Source organism: Lactuca virosa, chromosome 5 (assembly GCF_052849685.1).
Source record: "Lactuca virosa cultivar CGN04683 chromosome 5, Lactuca_virosa_CGN04683_v6, whole genome shotgun sequence".
Classification (NCBI taxonomy): domain Eukaryota; kingdom Viridiplantae; phylum Streptophyta; class Magnoliopsida; order Asterales; family Asteraceae; genus Lactuca; species Lactuca virosa.
This window is the reverse complement of record NC_136430.1, coordinates 431,993,265-432,018,224: the sequence shown is the minus strand read 5'-3', so window position 1 is coordinate 432,018,224 and position 24,960 is coordinate 431,993,265. Positions and strand designations below refer to the sequence as shown.

The 24,960-nt window shown below is 35.2% G+C and overlaps 1 protein-coding gene across 1 annotated transcript; it reads right to left on the bottom strand.

The window, feature by feature from the left end:
* Nucleotides 1-16,111: 16,111 nt before the first annotated feature.
* On the bottom strand, nucleotides 16,112-16,522 carry LOC145114174 (uncharacterized). Its single transcript, XM_079050168.1, has one exon. It carries the CDS (start codon nucleotides 16,520-16,522, stop codon nucleotides 16,112-16,114), a length of 411 nt encoding a protein of 136 aa, XP_078906294.1.
* Between the last annotated feature and the right edge of the window lie 8,438 nt (nucleotides 16,523-24,960).

Below are 24,960 nucleotides of genomic sequence, written 5' to 3'. Positions count from 1 at the left end.
TGTCATGTTGTGAGGGTTGTGAGACTCGACTATTTTGTACTGTAGTGGCTCATGACGTGAGCCAATAGATGGTCACGTCATGAGGGTCTATTGACTGTTGACTTACGTTGACTTTTTTGACCAAGTTTAACTTTGGGTCAAACTTGAGGATTTTGGGGTATTGATTGAGATTCTATCTGGTTCTGGTGTTAGTGGATTTGCAGGATCAAGTAGTGCTGAAAAAGGGATCGTATCGTAGTGTTCAGAGTTCTTCGATTCAGGTGAGTTTTGCCTCATTGTACCGTGGTTCGCATGCACCAATGTTGGCCCTATATAGTTATGTCGGATAGATTAAGGACTATTGATCTAGGCTTTCTTTTATGTTCCTTGTTTGGTTGTGGCTCGAGAGTATGATCATTTGTCCGGGTGTCTATCTCACCTCTGAGTATATGATAGGTTTTATACAAACAATCCTAGGTGTGCATGCAACCCTAGAGTTGGATCTATGTTATCACTATTAGTTATACAACATTATGAACACATAAGGAAACCTAGCATGCTCCTAGTAATTTCGAAATTCACATAGGAGAATAGAATATTTGTTGTTATATAGTAATAACAACTAATTCCTTGAGTTTCCTTAGCTCTTGAAAGCAAGTACCACAAGGGTAGTACCTCTAATGGCTCACAAACACACTTTGGGTGAGAGGATGAATATGAGAGAGAGGAGGAAAAGTACTAAGCTCCAAAATTCGTCCCTAGTAGGGTTTTCCCAAGGAGTGGTCGAATTCTAGTGCCTTAGGGTGCTATTTATACTTGAGGCTAGCTAGGGTTTCAAGGTGGAAACCCTAATCCCTTAGCTTAGGACCTAAGCAAGTCCATGGACTCCTTTCCTTAAGCCCTTGGACGAAAACTCCTAGATCCTTCTAGTATTTTTGTTCAAGCCTTAATAAAGGTGATCCAATAGCCCAAAGTCTCAACTATCAAATAATTACAAAACAGCCCTTGTACTTTTAATTAATTCCTTTAATCCCGAAATTAATTCCTAATTAATTTCTGATTAAATACTAATTAATAATATGATTCCAAATTAATATATTATTCATATAATATATTAACAAATCATATTTATACCCCAATTTATTATTCTTAACAATAAACCAACCTCTCTCCTTAACAGGCATCCTGTCTAGTCACCAGTGTGAAGGCAACCCAAAAGGACCATGCTCACAATCGGGTCAAGTACATACCAAAATAGTTATGGACTTAGACACTAATCCAACAGTCTCCCACTTGGATAAGTCTAATAACTATTCTGCGTATGACTTCAAAACTTGATCAGCAATCGTAGCTTTCAAAAACCGTTGTCAACTCTGATCTTATCAGAAGTGTGTCCTTTAGATAAGGGATCATATATTCCTCCATTCTCAAGATATCGTATAGACGCGAGACATGGATTTAAATCATTCTCTCTGTCTATGTATTGTTTCCCGACATCTGATTTATGACGACTGACAACAGACTACAATTGAACACATCAACTTAGTCCCGACTTGGCCAAGCGTTTAGGGTGTCATTACTAAATCATTGAGGGGCCCACAGATATCGCTTTTATCCCACTTTGGGTAAAAGTAATGGATAAACTTCGACTCAAATGCTTGCTTGCACCTACTAATCGAATCACACACAACAATAAGTTTTATAACACCAAGTTACTGGTGTGTTTACTTATCATCAATGTGCAACCGACCAGCAAATAACAACTCACACGTCTCGGTTTCAAGAATATACAATGTTATCGTCTCACTAATCACCCGTGATAAATCCATGAAGTGATTCAAGTGAGCGTGGGTTTAATCCAATACTTTAATCTTATCAAAGCACTCATGAACTCTGCAACAAATTTGTGCTATGTCTAAACACTTTAGACAATCTACATACAAATTCATGACAGTCTTGCTTCATACCTACTTCCAACGTATGATCGACTGTGGAGGTTTGAATAACCCAGTTATTCTGGAAGTCAAAACATGCAAAGTGAAACACAACGATAATACTCAATCCTATATGGCCCCAAACTCTTGAGTATAAATAAAACATCTTTTATTTAGTCACCATATTGATTACTCATTATTCATTGTTTAATGTTTCGGAAAATCAACTTTATTACTCGAATTATAACCACAACTGTCCCATGCTCCAAGCATGCACACTTTGGTTTCCTATGGTCCATACTTTGTAAAATAGATCAATTGAAAAACTTTTCCAATGAAACTCATTTCACAATCCCCAATCCTTATCATTAGCGTAAGAATACCAAATTCTTTCCACTTTTAGAATATGTCAGATTCTAACATTTTATGCAACAATCCTTTCGTGAAGTCACAACACAAAAGTCACAAAGACTCGGCCAATGAAATCACAAGGTACTCTATCAGAAATTGTTACAAAACAATTATATAGATGTGATGTCTCTCACTCAAAGTACGTTCCTTTGAACATCCTTTTTGCATAAAATTTTCTAATCTAGACATAAATTCTTAATTTCCAACTCCCAATTATGGAAACATTTCCATATTTGTCATATGACAACTCATTCTAAATAGAATCTTATCTATTTATAATAATGTCGATATGGTCCATCCAGTACTATACTTCCAACTACTCACATGCGACCAATCCTCAGCGAACTTTGGATCGTCCTTTGATAGTTGTTTAATTATTTTAGTCAAAACCGATTCAAGTCCCTTTTCCCTCTTAATGCACTATGCATTTGGAAAATTTTAGAACGGTCAAATATTATAGCATACGCTATCGATCCTATACTCGAAGCGTACTGGACACGATGCATAATGTCTCACATAAAGACGTGATACTTTATCATCCTTCTGCCATAATGTTTTATGTGCCCTGTTCCCACAATTCGAACTATAAAGAGGGATGCCGTAATCATAATCGAATTTTGAGAATGCACTATGTATCCTTGACTAAATTTATTAACATTTCTCGATCTAAGCTTTAGAATTTTTGAAACGAAGTATAATATTCTCTCCCTTAATTATAGCAAAACAACTTTTCAACCTTTGCAACTTTGCAAAGTGAATCTTTGTTTTCTATAATTAATATTTCTAACTTGCAATACTTACCATAATAATCATGCTCCCACTAACATGATGATTATTTTCATACCAGCATAACACTTATGCTCCCACTAGCTTTGACATGTATTCAGAAAACAATTGAACTTCCAGAAAACAATGCTTATTGAATTCCTTAAGTTCATATTTCTAATACCTAATGTTTTGATAAGCCTTTATCTAAGCTTTTTAAGCTCATACACCTTTGCCTTAGATAGCTCACATGTGTGTCTAAACAATTCAGAATTTATGTTACTAAGTCCCAGATGTTCAGACTAATTGCCAAATCTCACAATTCGAACTATGAAGAGGGATGCCGTAATCATAATCGAATTTGAGAATACAATTTTTCACAATTGCTATCTTCTGAAAATCTCTCTTAGTGAAAGCATTTCCTCACAATCATTTTCATGAAGGAGGGAAACCTTATGACACTTAGATTTTATGATGTATGTGTTCCTATCCATGTGAATTTGTCAAAACGAAGGTTTGCGACAAATCCAAAACCATATGGACTGAACTTGTTCAATCTGGATTTCTTGCCTCATGGTAACACGAGTGCCCACCATGTCTTCCAAGTGGTTTAGCAACTCACCCTTAAATATCAATGTACTTTCCATTGATCAAGGTGCTTTGTCTTTATGCATTCAAATGAGAACTCATAGAACTCAGATACATATTTAGCTTAATTGGAATGGCACAGAAACAAAATAATGTCAACACGATAGGTTATAAACCTCAAGTCGTACGCTAGTGATGATTAACTAGGTTTTTTACTCTTGATTTGTTCTTGAAACTTTTCAAGACCATTAAGACTCCCACTAACTCCTTGACATATGAGGTTCTCTTGTCAAGAAATATTTCTCAACAAACAAATATTCAAGAGTAAGTGTAGCTTCTTATCAAGTTTTAACACTTCACACAATTGATCCTAGTTGGTCTTTGTCTTATCCAAGACATCACAACTTACCAATTTCAAATGTACAAGAATAAGAAAACTTTTCCAAATTCCACATTTGACGAGTGTTATAAACCTACTTAAGACTTGTCACTCAAGTCACAATCTTGGAGTATGACTCTTAAGACTTGATATTGGAACGAAGTATGATTGACTTATTGATTTAACTATTTCCATAATTCTCGATTCCTCAGACATACAAATGCACTAAGACTCACTTAGAGGACCAGTTGAGAAACAGTTCTTAATCATCAAAGCTTATCATAAAACAAAATAAAAGGTACTCTCCCTTCTTCTTAGAATGGAGAAACTTTTATCTTTCTGCCTACTTGATTCTTCTTATTCGTTCTGTTATTGATTGAGACTCTTTCAATCAACTCAGAATTATACTTAATCTTATAAGTATAACCATATTTACTAAACTTTAGTAAATCATGACGAATATCTTTATCACGCTTGTAGTGGACTTGATCAACGCACAACCTAGCCTACTCGATCTCCTAGTCCTTCTCTTGACACTTTCTCAAAAAAATAGTCTAATTTCCAAATATGAAGTTTCTCATTCATCACGCAACCAAGTTGTATGATTCCAAGTTTCTGTCCAATTGAAACTTGGGCGATGAGAATCTTCCTTTATTTGGCAAATTCTCGACATTTCCACAAATAACATAATTAAGAATCAAATCCATTATTGCTAATAATAGAAACAATTAAACATCAATTTTTCATACACACCATTGCAAGGATAAATAAATAAGACAAAATCAAATTTATATTATTGCGGAAAAAATTTGTCCTTACAATGCAATTCAACTGAAAAACTATGATATTACATATTTCTTATCAATCTATCCTAACTCTAGAGTAGCAGCTCAAAAATCTGATCTTCGAATCCATGCGATCGAAATCCATTTCTTCATGATCAGATTCAGCACGCTTCTTCCTTAAGCTTCCTCTCTTTTCTTCGATCCTGCAAAACTTCAAAATGTAATCTTATCACATCACATATTAAGAATCAAAGAATAGGAACTTATAGAGTTAGTTAATGGATTTTACCTGAAGTAGAGCCATACGTCTTGACTCTCCCATCTCTTAGATCTCTCAGGTAAACAGGGCAGCTTCGTCTCCAATGCCCCTTTTCTTGGAAATAGAAGCAAATGGACTCTTTTGGAATGACACAAGGAACTATCTCAGAATTTACCTTTTCTGGATTTCCAATGTCACCATTTTCAATGTCCATTGAAGTTTGGGAGTCTGATTCACCAGACAAATTTGCTTGATCAGCACGCCAAATCATTGCTGATTCAGCTGCTATAAGCAAATAGGTCAAATCAATGAGGGTCACGTCATGGTCCATCATATAGTACTCTCTAAAGAACTCACTATATGATTCAGGAAGTGACTGAAGAACCCAGTCAACAGCCAACTCACCTGAAATCTCGACACCCAACATCCTTAACCTGTCAATGTGTGACTTTATCTCCAAGACGTGTGCACACACAGGTTTACCATCTTCGTGTTTACTTGCCAATAGGGCTTGAGTGAGCTTGAACTTTTCAAGCCTTTGAACTTGTGGGTTAGGGAGAATAATTGGAGGAGGTGGAGGAAATGAAGCATGACTCTCATTTCCTTGATCGTATCGTGGAACGTCATCTTCATTTGGAAAGCTTGTTCCAAGGGACTTGGGTAGACCATTGTAAGATTTAGACATCTACAAAACGGGAGAAAATTCAAGTTAGTTGATAAGAATCCTTGATGTAACACCCAAATGAAACATCAAGGCTAAGATCCAACACAATACTCTACAACCTAGAAGAGGGATGCCGTAATCTAGTTGCATAATATTTGAAGGTAGGTAAATGACGATTTACCAATTTCCACCATGAAAAACGAAAAAGAAGTTTAAGTTTTAAATGAATTGAAACTCCTAGATCTTTTGAGATTCATTGAACTTTTCAATGGCATGTTTAATCTCGATTATGCCCTTCAAATTTGCGACTGGGATGCCGAGGATCACAAACAAGGTGTGAATAACCATACGAATCTACGTGATGCACTCAATGATACTATCACCTAATCAATGTGCCGGTTAACCACACACGCTCCAATGATCTATGATAAACATCGAGCCACCCTTCGCCACCAATGTCAATCCCAAATTAGTGTGTCGGTTAACCACACACGCTCCACTAACGTTTGACAAGGGTACGAAGTGTAATTCTATGGATTAGCATACAATTTCACATTTTGCCTAAAGTAACTAGAATTTGGGAATTTGTAAAAGCATGTAGTTACTTTGTACTTCATTATACTTATAATGGAAGGTTTCGTCCTATCCTACCTGTTCGGCTAACGACCCTCCACTAGTCAAGAGTGCGGTGGGTAAGAGTGGATATCCATTTAATCGCCATTTTATAGGCAATTTCCTTAAACACCCCTTATAGACCAGCTTCGTGAATGAGGCCTACTAACGGTAAGACTGACTGTTTACTCATAGATATATATAATATTAGACTTTTAATGTTATATATAGTATAGGGTGTATTTTACACTTTTAAAATACTAGGTGGTCTAATTTAATAAATTATACTTTTAATTTAATTAAATTTAAACCAAAACTTTATGGGTCTATAAAATCTCCTTTAATTATACACCTTAATTAATAAATAAAACCATAAGGGTGTAATTTGAACTTTTTCAAAATACGAGGGTTTTAGAATTTAACATTTCAAAATTAATCTTTTAATCAACTTTTAAATTCCAAAACTTGAGGACAAGTTTTGAAACTTTTCAAAACAATTAGTTTCAATTATTCAAATTTGAAAAACACTATGGTTTTTAATCATATTTAAAATTTTTAAAAATTAAAACCTTTTAATTTTAAAATCTTAAATAATAAAAACATTGATTTAATAATTATCCAGAACAAAACAATTAATTTGAATTATTAAATCTTGGAGGATTATCTATTAAATTAAACAATTAATTTAACCTAATCCCTTTATCCCCTAAAATTCGAAAATTTGGGATGGGATAATCCAAAAAATCTTTAATTACCAAATTTAAACACTTAAAAGATAATTACAAGATATGACATTATCCAAATCCCTAAAAATTAGGATCTAATCTTGGGGAGGAGGCCAATTTCGAAATCCTAGGGTTGGATAACCCTAGAATTCGAAATCTTGGAGGCTAAGGAAAGGATTTGGGAAACCCTAACCAAATTTCGAAATTTAGGGTTTATGAACCCTAATTTCGAAAATCATGCCTGTAGGGTTTATTGGCTATAAACCCTAATATGTCAAATTCATACTTTTGTATAGAATCTAATTGAAAACAAAAACCTATGTCTCTGATACCATTGATAGGTTTTATACAAACAATCCTATGTGTGCATGCAACCCTAGAGTTGAATCTATGTTATCACTATTAGTTATACAACATTATGAACACATAAGGAAACCTAGCATGCTCCTAGTAATTTCGAAATTCACATAGGAGAATAGAATACATACCTTTTGTTGTTATATAGTAATAACAACTAATTCCTTGAGTTTCCTTAGCTCTTGAAAGCAAGTACCACAAGTGTAGTACCTCTAATGGCTCACAAACACACTTTGGGTGAGAGGATGAATATGAGAGAGAGGAGGAAAAGTACTAAGCTCCAAAATTCGTCCCTAGTAGGGTTTTCCCAAGGAGTGGTCGAATTCTAGTGCCTTAGGGTGCTATTTATACTTGAGGCTAGCTAGGGTTTCAAGGTGGAAACCCTAATCCCTTAGCTTAGGGCCTAAGCAAGTCCATGGACTCCTTTCCTTAAGCTCTTGGACAAAAACTCCTAGATCCTTCTAGTATTTTCGTTCAAGCCTTAATAAAGGTGATCCAATAGCCCAAAGTCTCAACTATCAAATAATTACAAAACAGCCCCTGTACTTGTAATTAATTCCTTTAATCCCGAAATTAATTCCTAATTAATTTCTGATTAAATACTAATTAATAATATGATTCCAAATTAATATATTATTCATATAATATATTAACAAATCATATTTATACCCCAATTTATTATTCTTAACAATAAACCAGCCTCTCTCCTTAACAGTCATCCTGTCTAGTCACCAGTGTGAAGGCAACCCAAAAGGACCATGTTCACAATCGGGTCAAGTACATACCACAATAGTTATGGACTTAGACACTAATCCTACAGTATATACTGTTATGTATTCCTTGGATTGTTGGTATTTAGGATGTTGCTATGATGTAATGATCTTTAGATCTGTATCCTCTAATATACGATGTTGCTATGCGGTAGTGATCTGTAGATCTGTATGTTTACGTGTACTTGTTAGATATTATCTAGTGAATTGCCATAGGGATTGTATGTGGTCATGTAGGATAGTCTGAGAACTCTTAATCTAGGTTTTCTTGCCTGTTCCTTGTTCTGGTTGTGGCTCTAGAGTAGGATCATCTGTTCGGATGGCTATCTCACCTCAGGTTACTTATGGATACACATTTTATGGAGGTTAGCTGTGACATCCCCATTTTTCATGGCCAGAAAAGATCGATTTTGTTTATGCTTTATAAAAAATCAGAGTACCTCTTTTAATAAAAATGTTGCGGAATTTGTTCCCAGAAAAACATGATAAATACGTTATCAAAGCATTTCCGAAGAAATGTATTTTTATCCATTTTAAAACATTTGGGATGTCATCGTCAATACAGAAACATAAGCATAAACAGAACTTACATTCATTTACACTAGTGTTCTACATCTCTTTTAAATCTCTCAGTGTAAAGTAGCTTCATATCGACACTTGTGATACAAATAAGCTTGAGTGGGTCACGTTGGGAAACCTGGTGAGTACATAGCGTTTTCAACCCATAATAATGTAATTATTATGTTTAAACATCAAACAATCAACCCAATTACGCATCCCCGTTATCTTCTTTACTCGTAAGGATCTACCCTAAGAATCAGCTATTCCTCGTTCATTCATTCCTAAGGATTATCCTAAGGAATAGGCACGAAGTCCATCGTTGCCAATGACACAGTTGTCAAGCACGGCTGCTAATATTATCATTTAGGCGCAACTGCCATAATTGTGACATTCTCTATGTGGCGCAACTGCCGATATTGTCCTTTAGGCGCAACTGCCATTGTTATGATGTTCTCTATTAGGCGCAACTGCCGATACTATCCTTAGAGCGCAGCTGCTAGGATGTTTAGAGTACATCGTAGATTATAAACATCTACGGGTTGGGCGCAACTGCCAATGCTCATCTATAGGGTACTAAGTCCATTGCTGCCAATGTTCACCTATAGGGCACTATGTCCATACTGCTAATATTCCTCTATATCAACTTTCATCATTAATCTACCAATGTTTCACCCAACATATTTTGTAGATATAAATACATATACAATTTAAATCATTAAAAACATGTATAAAATCGTTCATCCAACGTACATAGCAAGTATACAGATAATATGCACACATAACACGTAATTTATATAAAATACTTCATATCTATGTGTAAGATGAAAGTAACTATGCACTCACTTGATAAGGTGGTGACTCGGTACTCGGACAACGCTTCGTTTACTTTAAAATAATTTCCTTCGACGAAACCTAGTATTATTACCACTAGATTTTTGTCTAATATTTGCCGTGACTAATTATTAGTCTTATTATTATTATTATATAAGCGTTTAAACAATACTTTCCAACCACTATGTACAGACAGGGGCCAGACATAAAACACCGGAGGGCAGGACCATTTTGGCATATAGCACTTCTGAAATCCAACAACCCTATGCGACCCTTTAAACCAGATTCCCCGTACCGCGAGTAGTTAAAAATATATTATAACGACACTTATATAAGTCATAATAATAGCTCAAATATTTATTATAAGTTCATAATAACAATACTAATTTTAAATATAAGCTATATTAAAATAGGTAAGCATATCTTACTTACAATGGGGTTTTAGTTAGGAGTCGGGCTCTGCAGGGGCAGAACTTCGTCGCTGAATCTTTCTAAGAAAGATTCGTGCAGCGTTTCAGCGCTCACGTTACTATACTAAAACTACAGAAAGAGAAGTCGAATCACGAAGGACCGAAATGCTCGGGGGATAAGAAGAGAAAGACTCTTGAATCAAGAGAATGGTGCAAGAAATATGAGAGCCCAAGCCTCTTATTTATAGTAATTGAATTTACAAAAACTACCCTCCATAATTACTTAATGACCTTATAGTTATATAAACGACTAAACACCCCTTCATAATACTATTTTAAATAGATTTAACGATATTTGTACTAAACTAATGTCGAAAGTACTCAACACTAGTCTTATAATAACCGCATCGTCGATACCTTTCTAATGATCTATACATTTGTATATATATATATGTGTACGTATATATGATTTATACTTTATTTTAATACGTAAATATGCTATTATAATTTGTAATTCGTTCATACGAACTCCATTTTTGACGTTCTTTATATCCATGCGTTGGTATTTACGAGTACTACAACTTTCATTTAGACGCCGTCAACTAATTCTCATTCTATCTCAGATTTACAAAACTGTATCGAATTTATCGCGCTCGAAGAGTAGGGACCAAGTTTCGTCCATATCTTTAACATACGAGCTCTACTCTCGACATTATTTATATCCACGCGTAGGTAAAAACCAGATCTAAAACTTTCATTTAGACTCTGTCGGCTAATTCTCGACCGATCTTAAATTTAACAGTAGGAGAAGATTATACTGTTAAATGTCTGCGTAAAATTCATAACTTCTACATACGGACTCCGTTTTCGTCTGTCTTTTTACCGTTGAGTTCCTATTAATGAGATCTTCAACTCTCATTTAGGTCGCGTAGGCCAAAAACCGGTCAAACTAAAATTCGAGTTTCAGGCCGTGCACTGCTATACCAAATCTTAGAAAATTCATAATTTCCTCATACGAAGTCAGATTTGGGCGTTCTTTTTTTGTATGTTATCAGTTTAACGTATACTACAAATTTTGTTTAGATCACTAAGGCTAAAAAGTCTTCTACCATAAACTCACTATTTACGTCTCCCGGTGCCGTACCGGTTTTTCCGTAAAACTTCGACGGGCCATAACTTCTTCGTTATAACTCGGATTTCGGCGTTCTTTATATGTACGGAACCCTTGTAACATATACTACAACTTGGTTAAGATTAATCCTTCTAAATAATCTTCCATCAAAAACTAATTTTTGATGGTCATCGTCTCTAAATTGAGTAGCCCGGATATGTGGGCGTTACATTAGCTGGTAGTGGGACATTGTGCGGTGTAAGGACTAGTAGGCCGTAGTGAGCTGTATGATTGTTGTTGAATGTATTATGTGCCTACTTGATCCTTATTGTTTATATGTCGACATATGGTGGTGGTGGGTCGAGGCGGTCCTGGTTTGTGCTGTAGGCCAAGATACCTGGTGCGGGCCGACTGTAAGTCGTAGGCATGGAGGCTCGGGACGAGCGGTTAGGTGAGCCAGTAGACCAACAGACCCTGGGCATTCCAATCCAATGATTGTGGGTCGTTATGTATGCTTGTATGTTTATCATATGGGGTGTTTTGAGGGAAAACTCACTAAGCTTTGTACTTACCAAATTATTTATTGTTTTAGGTATTTTCGGTCATCATGGGAAGACAAAGACATGACTGTACACATTCATCAGCTGCAATCAAGATTCCGCGCTTTAATATTACTTTGATTTTCAATAAATGTATTTGGAATAAACGTTTTTCTTCAAAATGAATTTATAAATGGGAAACTTTACTTAAATAAAATGAAAATTTTTTACTATGAAATTGGGACGTTACTTAAATAAAATGAAAATTCTTCATTATAGCTTTCGCATACAAACTTCATAACAATCATCATATCAGCTGGGTTCTCTCAATTACAAGGGTGTCCTATAAAAATCTAAAAAAAAATCAAAAATAAAACTTTTTCATTGTGAGTCAAAATTTTTGTAGGCATCGACCAACGAAAATTAAAAAAAATCACATTTTCGCAGATTTTCGTATGTGGATCATTTTTCATTTCTGTGGCTATTTTAAAATATATATTTTTTAAAAAAATAACTATTATAATCATTTTCTTTTTAATTAATTGAATTCGTTAGGAAATTTGTTAGAAAAGTCTCAATATTTTCGGAAAAGTTTCACTTTAGTCCCCAAAAAAAATTTTGAACATAAAAGTCCCGATTATTTCATTTTGGCTCAAATTAACAAAAAAATCATTTTTTTTCTTTTAACAGGAAATGACATTATCGTGTAAAATCAAATAATCGGGACTTTTCTGTTCATTTTTTTTGGTATTAAAGTGAAACTTTTACGAAAATATTGAGATTTTTCTGATAATTTATCAATTCGTTAATAATAACTTGAGCAAACTTTAGAATATAGTTAGGACAACAGTTGATATGGATAACCTTTTAAAATTAATGCTCAAAACTAAATCAAAACTAATAAAATTATTTTTTTATTCTTTCAATAATTTTAATAAGAACAGTTAGGTGTTGTTCATTTTTTCGAAGCGAAAATTCATGAAGTCTGCAGACTACCTCTGCAACCCTCTGCTATAGAAGAGGTAGACCATACGGTTGCAGTTTGTAATAAAAAGCATGTTTGTTTTTTTAACATCTATAGACTGCTGCAGTAAACTTAAATTTAAATAAACTAATTTTATAAACTAAAAATAGTTTTAAACACCGAAATTTTAATAATTTTAGTCTTAAAACATTGAAAGAATACTAAAAAGAACATGTAAAAAACAAAAATATAAAATTTCTAAAAAAATGTAAAAAAAGCTATCTGTTTTATTCTAGAAAAAAACTAATTTTAAAAAACATAAAAAATAATAATAATAATAAAATCAAGAAAATATTGCGAACAATGTCTACAAAGTTCGTAAAAGAATTACACATGTTAAAAAAGATGCAATTAAAACTAAAAATATTATTAACGGAAACGGTAAAAAAAATTAAAAAAAATCATAGTTTTTTTTTTTTTTTTTTTTTTTAATCAAGTTATAAAAAACTATGGAAACTATGAAAAGAAATTGTATCAAATCCGTAAATCAAAGTTTAAAAAAAAATCAACGTTAAAAAAAAAAATCAAAGTTTTAAAAAAATAAGTTATACCAAATTTCTAAAAAAAATCATTTAGAAACAATGAAAGTTGAAAATGTTTGAAGAGGCAAATCAAATGTTGTGCCGCTCAGAACACGCACAGAGATTTTGTAGTATGAAGCTTTCCAAAAAACAAACTGCTATGAGAGGCAATTGTTGTGCGTGTGCTGCGCCGCACAACAAAAAGTGGTCTAAAGAAATTTTTAAAAAAACAAACAACACCTTAATGTAAATATGTTAACTATTAATATAATTATTAAAACTTATAAAATAGTTTATTAGTAGGATCACTTTTAAAAAAGAATTGATATATTATATATACCATAAGAAAATTTATGGGCTTTGCCAAATTGAATATGGTTATTTGTTCTCTTTTTAAGATGATTTGATCAAAATCATATCTTAGTGATGAATTTTTTTTATTCTCTATTTATCAAAATAAAAAAAATATTGTTTTTATTTTGTGTTTAACATCTTCAAATTTAGATTTTTTTGTTGTATAAAGTCAATCATTAATTTTTCATCTTTAATTTAGGTTGTTTCATTATTCGATAAGTTTTATTTACCTTGATTATTCGATTTTGACAATATGAATCGAGTTGAAGGCTGTTTTAGATAAACTCACCATCAAGTTATCGAAGTTATCGAAATGGAGTGAAAAATCAACAATGGTTTCAACTCTCAAGTACATTAAAATTATTTAATATACTTGTTTATTTCGAAAAGAAGAAATGTTGGTAAAACCCTTTCATTTGCGCCTGGTGGTAGGTTCATTTTTATAAAGTCGATTTAAAGAGTTTGGAAATATATTACATGTATATGTTTAAAAGTTCTAGACATTGTTATAAATTTAATGGAATCCTTGAGGTGTCGGTTCATTTAGGATAGTGAGTTGGGTGCATGAAACTTGGCTTGGGTTGTTGGAAGAAAATAACACCGAACAAAAAAGTTGGTGGACTCGGTGGGGGTACCTTATTTTCTTTCAACTAGTTGCTGCTTTTTATATGGATTTAGTGATTTCTTGAAGCCAATAATGCCTTGCGGGTTCGGATTATTAAAGCTCTTTATGGTAAAGACGGTCTTTTAGGCCAAACTTTTAGTGAGGTGCTATAAAATAGGCTGGCCTTACTTTATTGGTTGTGAATTAAATAGGAGTAAAAGCCTCACCCAACAATGTTAGTAGTTATAGCCTTATAGGAGAATTGTTGTTATTAAGGTAACAAGAAACACAATCACAAAACTTAATCCTCCTACAATCTCGCTAGTTGGTGATTGCCTCTCATCTATTGAGGTTCACGATCACAAGAAAAGGTAAAAGTGAAGAATCTTTAATCAAAGTTGTAAAAGTCATTTGACTAATTACTAGAAATTAATCGACCTATTCGGAGATTAGTCGACGACTAGTCGGAGACTCTAAATTAAATTTTATTGATAGTGTTTTAACATGCGTTTGGATTTCCCATTTTGTTGGGAGGTGTGAGGACACGAGAATGAAATTGACTTATGTTTTTGGCAAAGAAATTAAGAAAGTTCTTGTTATTGTACTCACCCGGTTGTCACACTGTAAGGATTTGATGGTTGTTCAAAATTGGGTTTTAACAAGTTGAAATAATTCAAGAAATTTATCAAAAACATCAGAATGAATAATGTCAAATGCATGAGAAACAATGAAATCAAAACTAACAAAAAAAGCTTTGTGTGTTTGACGAGTTGACACGATTTACAAAGTTTATGAAACTTATCATTATTACAAGAAATAAATTTATTGGATGCTAAATACTTCAAAGCTTGGTCACTGGGTGACCCAAACATTAATGTCATATGGAAGGACTCAAGGAAACTTACACTTGTAGTGTGAGGGGAATGACCGGATAAAGAGGACCCCCACCGTCGAATCGGATCAGGGGCCTTCATGTCATGTAATCATTAACATTAAACCCAAACTCATCACATTTAATAGTGCATTTATTTTGTTTAGTGAATTGATGAACAAAGATGCGGTTTTTAATAATAGAGGGTGTTATGAGTACATTATTAAGGTGCAAAGAACGGTAATGATTTTTAAGTGGGAAATAGGTATGTCTGATCGTCACTATAGGTATGCAAGAACCATTAACGACTAACATCGAATCAAAGACACTTTTGTGAAGGTTAGTATTTAATATACTTGCATTTGCATGCACGTGGTTTGTCGCCCTAGTGCCAATAAACCAGTCGTTTACACCCGGATTGATTAACGACATGGTATTAAAATTTTTTTGGAAGACTAGTAGGCTATCAAGAGGTTTGTTGAGGGCCAGAAATAGTAACACTAGAGAAATGAGATTGTGGAGCTTGTTATCCAGAAAACCGTTGAAGTGGGCTGCTTAGTCCACTTTCCTGCTGCCGAGGAAAAGGGCCAGCAGGCATGTTTGATGTTGTTGTGGCGTCACCTATTGTTGCTACCATGAAAACATGTGGTTGATTTTTTGAGGGTTGTCGCGCATCAGGATGTGGGAAAAAAATTCCAATTCCAAGATTGGTGAAATGTGTTGTTTTGCAAGGGTTGTTGTCGGCGATGCGATTGTTGCGAGCGACAATCTTGGCAACGATTGTTGCCCCTGTGTTGAGAATTATTTCCCACATGTAATATAGCTAGTGACGAGGAGTTGTCGACTTGATTTCTGACAGTCAAAGAGAGGGAATTAGCTATGCATTGTTTTTCCATGAGGAGCATGGAACAGGTCTCAATGAAATTTGGAAGTAGGGGACGGTACCTTATGATGTTAGCCATAGAATCAAACTTGGAAGACAAGTTGTTGATTTTATAAATGACCAGGTGTTTCTCGAGAATTGCGGATTTCAGGTCAAGATTGGCAAGAAGATCCGTCAAGGCCTTGATTTTGGTGCAATAAGTGGTAACGCTTCCATAACGATATTTCGAAGCTCGCTGTCAATCTGCATGATTTTCGCATCTTTATTATCGCAAAAAAGGGTCTCGGGATCATGCAAAACTTGAATTGTAGTGGTGTCTTTCTTTAGAACCATTTGAAGAAGATATTGAGAAACGGACATGTAAATCCATAGTTTAACGATCACATCAATTTTCTTCCATTCGATATCTGTTGGTTTTGGAGTGGAGCCATCGATGTGGCCGAACACATCAAAGCTGATGCAATTGATGGAGAAGAGTTCTCTCCACGCATCATAGTTGAGCCGATCGAGATCGAGGATGATAGGAACATAGGTTTTGATGTTTGTTATTCCGAAAGATTTGTGTGATGTGGGAGTAGTTGTCATGGATGTTGTGAAGAAGATTGATGGTAGGAGGAGGATTAGGGTTAGATTGGGGAGGCAGAAAGAGCCGACTAAGAGGGAGAAAAAGATACGGTAGAATTGAAAGATTTTAGGAGGGAACGATCAAGGCTACTAATACCATGAAGAGTAATTGATTTCCTTGTCTTTCATTAACACAATGTGTACAACATAAATACATACAAGGAACGACTTGGGCCATAATACAATAGGGTATCTAAATACATTACATAAACCCAAATAAATACAATTACTAACAAAAACAGGTTAATATGATTAATACAACACTACTCAACCCTTAAATAGTTTATAATGAGATGAAACTTCTTCAAAGTCTTAAAAATTCACTAGGTTCTATAGCTTCACTTATTGTCTAGGCAGGGATTAATTTTGAGGCGTCTTCTAGTCAATCGAGTAACGCCTACGAAGTAATTGAAGATTTATCGAGGCTTAGTCGGAATTTTTACTACGCCGAAAGCTTAACATATGTTTGGATATGCTCGTATGGATATGCATAGTGAAGTCAATCATAATTGTCATTTCCTACACCAATGGGATCATACGCAACAAAGGTATAATCTAAAACACTGTATTGTTGTGCTAGTAGATTATTAGTAGTCTAATTGGATCTGCTTTGAGGATTGCAAAATTTAAATAATGTTTTTTGATGCTTCTACGATTCTGTTAATTGTTTATAGAATTGATGAAACCCAACATAAAATCCTCTTTTTATGAAGGGTAGGGTGTAAGTGGGGACAATTTTTTTTATCATCCTCATTTATACAAGAGTTTTAAACCAAGAGATTGATTGGGCGAAAAAACTTTATCCCATTTCAATCTAGAAACAATTGGAACCAATTTGTTATGTGATGATAGAGATTGAGTTTGTGATCATTGTTAGAAATCATAAAATCTTGAATCTCGACGCATTTCTTATTTCTAATGAGGTTATTCATATGTTATTGTGATTAATGAGGATGTAACTTGTATATAACTTGCACAAAAATGCTATGCCTTTTGTGACTCTTTACAAAAACTTGTTATCAAGGTGATTAGGGAAATTACACATAGAGATTGTGAGTTTGTAACACCCAGTTTACAAGAGTAAGACGTTTATTTGATTTATTATTAAGACTTGCGGGTTTTTGGTTAAGCGCACTACGACTTCCAAAAGTCGCGATGCGTAACCGCGATGGACTAAAACCCTAGATCTCGGGCCTTGAGCCCTATATAATGGTGATAACTTTTAGGGTTTCCCCTATTCTCCATGCTTCTTCATATGAAACGAAACCCTAGCCCTGTTTATGCTTTTTGTGAGATTTTTGAAGGAGTGGTGCTTGAATAAGAAAGGAAGCTTGTGAAGCTTAAACGAGAGTGTTCCGATGAAGAATCCACCTTTTGTTGCTTCTAAAGCATTGTATGTTATAAAGTTGGATGTTTTATTCAAGTTTATGCATATATCTAAGTTTTAGATGAGTTTTTGGTCTCTTGTGGTCATTTTGACCTCATATTCTTGGAATTTGAGCAACTCCAGAACTCTAACTTGCAAACGGACATGTTTCTAACCTTTAGGAAGAAGAAAAATGAGTGTGCTTGTGTCCTTTTACAATCATGCACAAAGTTGTGGATTTCTAATGACTTCTTCAAGGTAGGGTTTTAGATTGGGAAAGATCTAGTCATTAGAATGGATAAAGTTGGAAACTTTATGCATTAAGTCACTGGAAAGAATCAAAACTGAAAGTTAGAACTTCTGTTGGAAAATGCTACTTTCTTAATGGATTAAGTGCAATAGAATATAAATCACTACACGAACATTAATGGGTCGTGACGTGGAGGTTTGATGGAAATCACAACTGTTTTGTCGCCTTGTGCTCGCAACACGACCAGAAGTTGGGTCGTCGCAAGTTGACCATTGACTTTTGAAAAGTTTGACTTTTGGTCAAACTTAGAGGGGTTTAAGTTGTAGACCAAGGTTTGACATCTAGTTGTTGTCTATGTGGTTCGTGGGGTTATTAACTGCTACGTGTGCCTATTATCTGTATTACTTGATATCTGTGTTAAATGAGTTATATGATTTTACTTGATTTAGTCATATATGTATTTTCATATATTCAAATAAATTATATTGGATAGTGATGAGTGATGAAAATGATGAGATGATGATGTGAGGACTTGACTTTTGATGAATCAGTTTTCTAGCAAAGTATAGATGACGACCACGGATTATTCTAGACAGTCCAGTGGAAACGCTAGCAGGCTCGCAACTTGTAGGTGTTAGTGAACTATATGTTCATTGATGTACTCTATCCCCCATGGTTGCATTATTGGCATGTTTTGCTAAAGGAATCCCCCAAGCAGTATTCTCTACCCGTTGATGATGATGATCCTTAGGATAGGTCCCTTGAGATCAGTATTTTAGGATCAGTCTGTGAGCATAACGGAAATGGGTAAGCAGGTAAATTAATTGATGTGAAATATATAAAGAACTTAATTATTGTGGGTTGAAAACCCTATGTGCTCACCAGACCTCCAAACTCGACCCACTCAGTTTCTTTATATCATTGGTAGTGGTACGAAGGCCCAAGGATGTTGAGTGATTTAAGGAGTTTGTAGGCCATAGTATAATAAGATGTTGTAAGGCCTGTAATATTTTCGTTGTGCTTATGTTTATGTATTGCGATGACATCCCGAAGTGATAAATGAAACACATTTCTTTGGAAATGCTTAGTAATAATATTATTACATTATTGGGAACAAATTCCGCATATTAATTCTTTAAAAAGGATACTCTGAAATAAAATAAGCATAATTAAATCGATCTTTTATGGCGGCAAAAATGGGGATGTTACAGTTGATGGTGGAACAACACGGGAGTTGTGAGCCTAGAATACTCATAGTTGATGGGTTGATAGTGGAACGACACGAAAGCTGTGAGCCTAGAAAACTCATTGTTGACTGGGAAACGACACGAGAACCGTGAGTCCCTGTTGATGACGGAATGACACGAGAGCCAAGAGTCCATGTTGATGACGGAACAACACGAGATCCATGAGTCCCTGTTGATGGTGGAACGACACAAGAGTCGTGAGTCCTTGTTGATGACAGAATGACACAAGAGTCATGAGTCCGTATTCATGTGGTGGATTGGTACTGGAGTTGATTGCCCTGATTGTATGCATTGTATGTATTTTGTGGTATGTGATATTTTGGGGAACTTACTAAGTTTTATGGTAATATTTGTTGATTTAATGTTTTTAGGTAGTTCCTCTAATTGGGGGAGCTCCAGCTTGACTGTGTGACACACGCATCACTAGTGATTACTGTAGAGTTCCATTGTTATGATGTTTTGATGCTTTGGGATACTATGGCTTAATAATGATTTGGAACGATTTACAACCTTGATATTATTATGAAATGTTGTGATTGGTTTACGTATGTTTTTCAAAAACAAATTTTTTATTTGAAGTTTAGGGCGTTACAAAGTTAGGAAGGAAATTAAGCTTTGGTAAAGGTTATTCTTAGTAGATAGAAATTGATAAAGTTTTGTCATTACTTACACCCATGATTGAAATTATATGAAGCTAGCTATCTAATACTTAGCTAAGTTTGACTCTTTAAATTCAAAATATATAAGTAAATCTATCAATTACAACAACAATCCAACATTCAACAATAAAACTAATCATGTAAGCCAAGTAGCAAATAGCAAAGGAGACATCCAATATGCTGATATACATACTAATACACTATTTAATCTGAAACCAAGATATTGTTCCAAATCTCACAATGAAGTAAAAGACGAGCCATGACGCAACTAACACATGTGTATTCTCAAGAAACACAACTTCAATTTGTGTGAATTTTTTAAAATATGATGGGAGATGGTCGGACAAAATAAGTGGAGATGATGAAAGATGGTTGGTGATGGAAATAATATGTATAGAAGAGAACCCTCTCCCATAAACCTTGCAAAATCGAGGAGTCACAATGGGTGATGGAAAACCCATTTTTATGTAATAATATGTATTTTTTGAAATGATATTTTTTTTGGATGATTATATATGATTAATGGTAAAATGTGTACAAAAAAATTTAATGGTAAAATATGTACAAAAAAAGTTTAATGGTATACTGTGTATAAAAAAGTTTAATGGGATAATGTGTACATAATAAACAGTAAAATCCACGTCAGCAGCCACGTGGCTGGTGACCTACTATTACCGGTAACGTTATGGTATTTTTTGAACAAATGTGCACTTTAATGGTCATATGTGTACAAATATTATAGTTGGTTGGTGATATGTGTATAAAAAAAGTTCAATGGTATTTTTTGTACAATTTTGATACTTTGTTACCCTTACAAGTCATTTCCCTTAATAGTATAACTAACATAAGACTAAAATGCAAATTTGGTCCCTATGGTTAGCAAAAAAAATGTGGATGAACTCCAAAAGCTTTTCAACTTACACCATTAGTCCAAAATAATAAATTTCTTATGGTTTTGGTCCGCGAAAAAGCTAAAAAGATTGTTTTACCCTTTTAATTTCTTTTTTATATTTTTTATATTTATATTAATCCTTTTTTAATTTGAAAATTAATAATAAAAAAAACAGCAAAGCCATCCACCCACCCCCTCCATCGTACCCCTCCCATACCACTTCTCTCTCTTTCTCTCTCTCTCTCTCTCAGAAGATAAAAAACCATCGATCAAACCCAATCCCAATGTCTTCTTCCTCCGGCACCCTTTCTTCCTCCGACATCCCCACTGTCTTTGTTACCCAACATTATCACAATTCACAACAACCAAACCACAACCAGTCAAACATAATTTTAAGTTGGTTTTCGAAAACTAGAAGAATACGGTAAAGGTCGCCAGAATCACTGATCCATGTCGCTTTAACCTGCTGAGTTTGTGGTATAAATCCCATCTGACATCCTCTCCTTAGACCCACCTTCATCTTCAGCACCAATATCCCCTTCACAGTAGCCGTCGTTTCCCCATACTTGTAACGCCCGTAGATCCGGGCTAGTCAATTTAGAGATAATAGGGGTCGAAAATGACTTTTTTTTGACAAAAGATTATTTAGAATAAATAATCTTAACCAAGTTGTAGAATATGTCTCAAGGGTTCCGTACGTATAGAGAACGCCGAAATCCGAGTTATAACGAAGAAGTTATGGCCCGTCGAAGTTTTACGTCAAAACCGGCACGGCACCGGGAGACGTAAATAGTGAATTTACGATAGAGGACTTTTTAGCCTTAGTGATCTAAACAAAACTTGTAGTATATTTTAAAATGAGAACATACAAAAAAAGAACACCCAAATCTGACTACGTATGAGGAAGTTATGATTTTTCTAAAATTTGGCATAGCAGTGCACGGCCCGAAACTCGAATTTTAGTTCGAGTGGTTTTTGGCTTACGCAACCATAATGAGAGTTGAAGATCTCTTTAATAGGAACTCAAAGGTAAAAAGACAGACGAAAACGGAGTTTGTATGAAGGAGTTACGAATTCTTCGTGGTCATTTAACAGTCTAATCTCCTCCTACTGTTAAATTTAAGATCGGTCGAGAATTAGCCGACGGAGTCTAAATGAAAGTTGTAGATCTTGTTTTTACCTATGCGTGGAAAAAAAGAACGTCGAAAACGGATCTCGTATGCGAAAGTTACGGGGTTTAGAAGTCGGCAGGGTGCTGCTGCAAAAGGGGTGACGTGGCTGAATATGGGCCAAGGCTTTCTCCCCAAGGCAAGCCACCAGAAGGTGACATGTGGCATGGACTCGACGAGTAGGAGGACCTACTCGACGAGTAGAGCAGGATTTCATCCTATAAATAGAGGTGCCGGGTTCCCTCATTCTTCACACCTTTCCAAACCATTCTTTCTCTCTCTAGACTCTCTCTCTAGCCCCCAAACCCCCCCTAAAGTCTAGGTAAATCCCCTAGCACCCAAAGGAAGCCCCGAGGCTCTCGGAGTCCCGAGAAAAGATCCTTTCAGCTCGGGAACGCTGCTTCGGCGAAGCCCGGTTTTTGAGAAAAACCCGCTATAAGTGCGCTACGTCTAACCTATCTTTAGTATAACTTATGTTTTAATATAGTAATGTTATTAGGACCTTATAATAATTATTTGGGCTATTATTATGAGTTATATAGTGTTGTTTAATGCTTATATAATAATAATAATAGCTAGAGTATTAATTAGTCTCGGTGAATATTGAGCTAAACCCTAGTGGTAATGATACTACGTTTTGTCGAGGGAAATTGTTTTAAGAAGTAACGAAGCGCTGTCCGAATTCAGAATCACCACCTTATCAGGTGATTGCATAGTTACTTTCATCTTACACATAGATATGAAGTATTTTATATAAACTACGTGCTATGTGTGCATATTATCTGTATACTTGCTATCTATGCTGGATGAACGATTTTATACAAGTTTTATATGATTTAAACTGTATATGTATTTATATCTACATAATATGTTGGGTAAAACATGGGTAGATGAAATATGGGTTGGATGATGAGTTGAGAGGTGATATAGACCATGAGGTAAGGGTGAGAGGTGGACGATGTGAGAAGCCTTGTTCCCAAATGTTGTCTCCGTCATCTAGCAGAGTATGGATGACAACCACGGACTATTCTAGACAGTCCAGTGGAACACTAGTAGGCTCGCAACCTGTAGGTGTTGTGAACGATGTGTTCACCCGGTGTACTCTAAACCCTGGCGATCATGCAGGCTTGGTGCCTAAACCTTGGCGATCATGCAGACTTGGTGCCAAAACCCTGGCGACTATGCGGACTTAGTGCCTGTTGTATAAACCCTGGCGACTATGCAGACTTAGTGCCTAGAACCCTGGCGACTATGCGGACTTAGTGTCTATTGTATAAATCCTGGCGACTATGCAGACTTAGTGCCTAAACCCCGGTGATGATGGACTTCGTGCCGATTCCTTAGGATGATCCTTAGGAATGAATGAACGAGAAATATTTGATTCTTAGGGTAGATCCTTAAGAGTAAAGAAGATAATGGGGATGGGTAATTGGGTTGATTGTTTGATGATTAAACATAATAATTATATTATTATGGGTTGAAAACCCTATGTACTCACCAGGTTTACCAACCTGACCCACTCAAGCTTATTTGTATCACATGTGTCGATATGAAGCTACTTTACACTGAGAGATTTAAAAGAGATGTAGATCACTAGTGTAAATGAATGTAAGTTCTGTTTATGCTTATGTTTCTGTATTGACGATGACATCCCAATATTTTGAAAATGAATGAAATACATTTCTTTGGAAATGATTTGATAACGTATTTATCATGTTTTTCTGGGAACAAATTCCGCAACATTTTTATTAAAAGAGGTACTCTGATTTTTATAAAGCATAAACAAAATCGGTCTTTTCTGGCCGTGAAAATGGGGATGTCACAATACTCCTCCTCTGGTTACCACCAACTCACACCACTAAATCCATCTGAAAGGGGTGACCACCATCGCTACCGAAAACAACATCCCCTTTTGACCTTGCCACGATTAGGGTTCCGACGCCTCAAACCACCAATGCATATAAATGCCGTACTCCTTGCTACTTTCATCAAAAAAATACTAAACCCACTAAATTTTTTGATTTGATCACATGTGGAAATCAGAGAATATGGACTGTTTTTCTTGTCTGTGTCTCACCTCTCTCCCTCAAGGAATTCATTTGCAGGTCTTTTATAACATTGAAGAACATATTTATGTTTTTACTTGTTTGTATTTCTGATTACAGGTGGTGGTGTTAGCTATTGAGATGATAGAGGATGAAGATGGTGATATGGGGATATCGGTGAACAGTGATGAAGATGGTTGATGTGTAGATCTGGTAGCTTGGAGAAAAATGTGGTATTTATGATGTAGGTCTGGTGTGAACTGGATGGTGATGTGGGGAAGATGGAACCCAATTACAAAGCACCAATCAACAATATTAATCCATTTATAATTCAAAACAACAACAGAAAACTAATATTCTTAAAATCTCATATCAAGAGTCTCTGACAAGGACCCAATATTCAACGGCGCCAGTGTACAGTCAAGCTAAACCCTCATTCGTACCTGATGTACCTGTAATAATTATTTTATAAAGGAAATGGTAAGCACGAAGCTTAGTGAATTCCAACACAGCATAACAATAGAAGTATTACACCTTACTCCTATATTACACGCCATAAACAAATATTCAAACATCCATATAATATATAAGCATTAAGATTGTACATCTCGTGTCTATCTGGGAACACATCCCAAATAAGGACTTGGTATTCAGCCGTCGAATCCACGGACTTGACGTTTCCGCCTTCGGTCCCCCTGACTTGGCACCATGGCCTTCACTCAGTCGACTTGGTATTTAGATGTCGAGCCTAAACATATCGTGCATATACAT

Bases quoted from the DNA above. Each gene is read 5' to 3' on its own strand.
- LOC145114174 (XM_079050168.1), bottom strand. From the start codon at position 16,522: ATGACAACTACTCCCACATCACACAAATCTTTCGGAATAACAAACATC.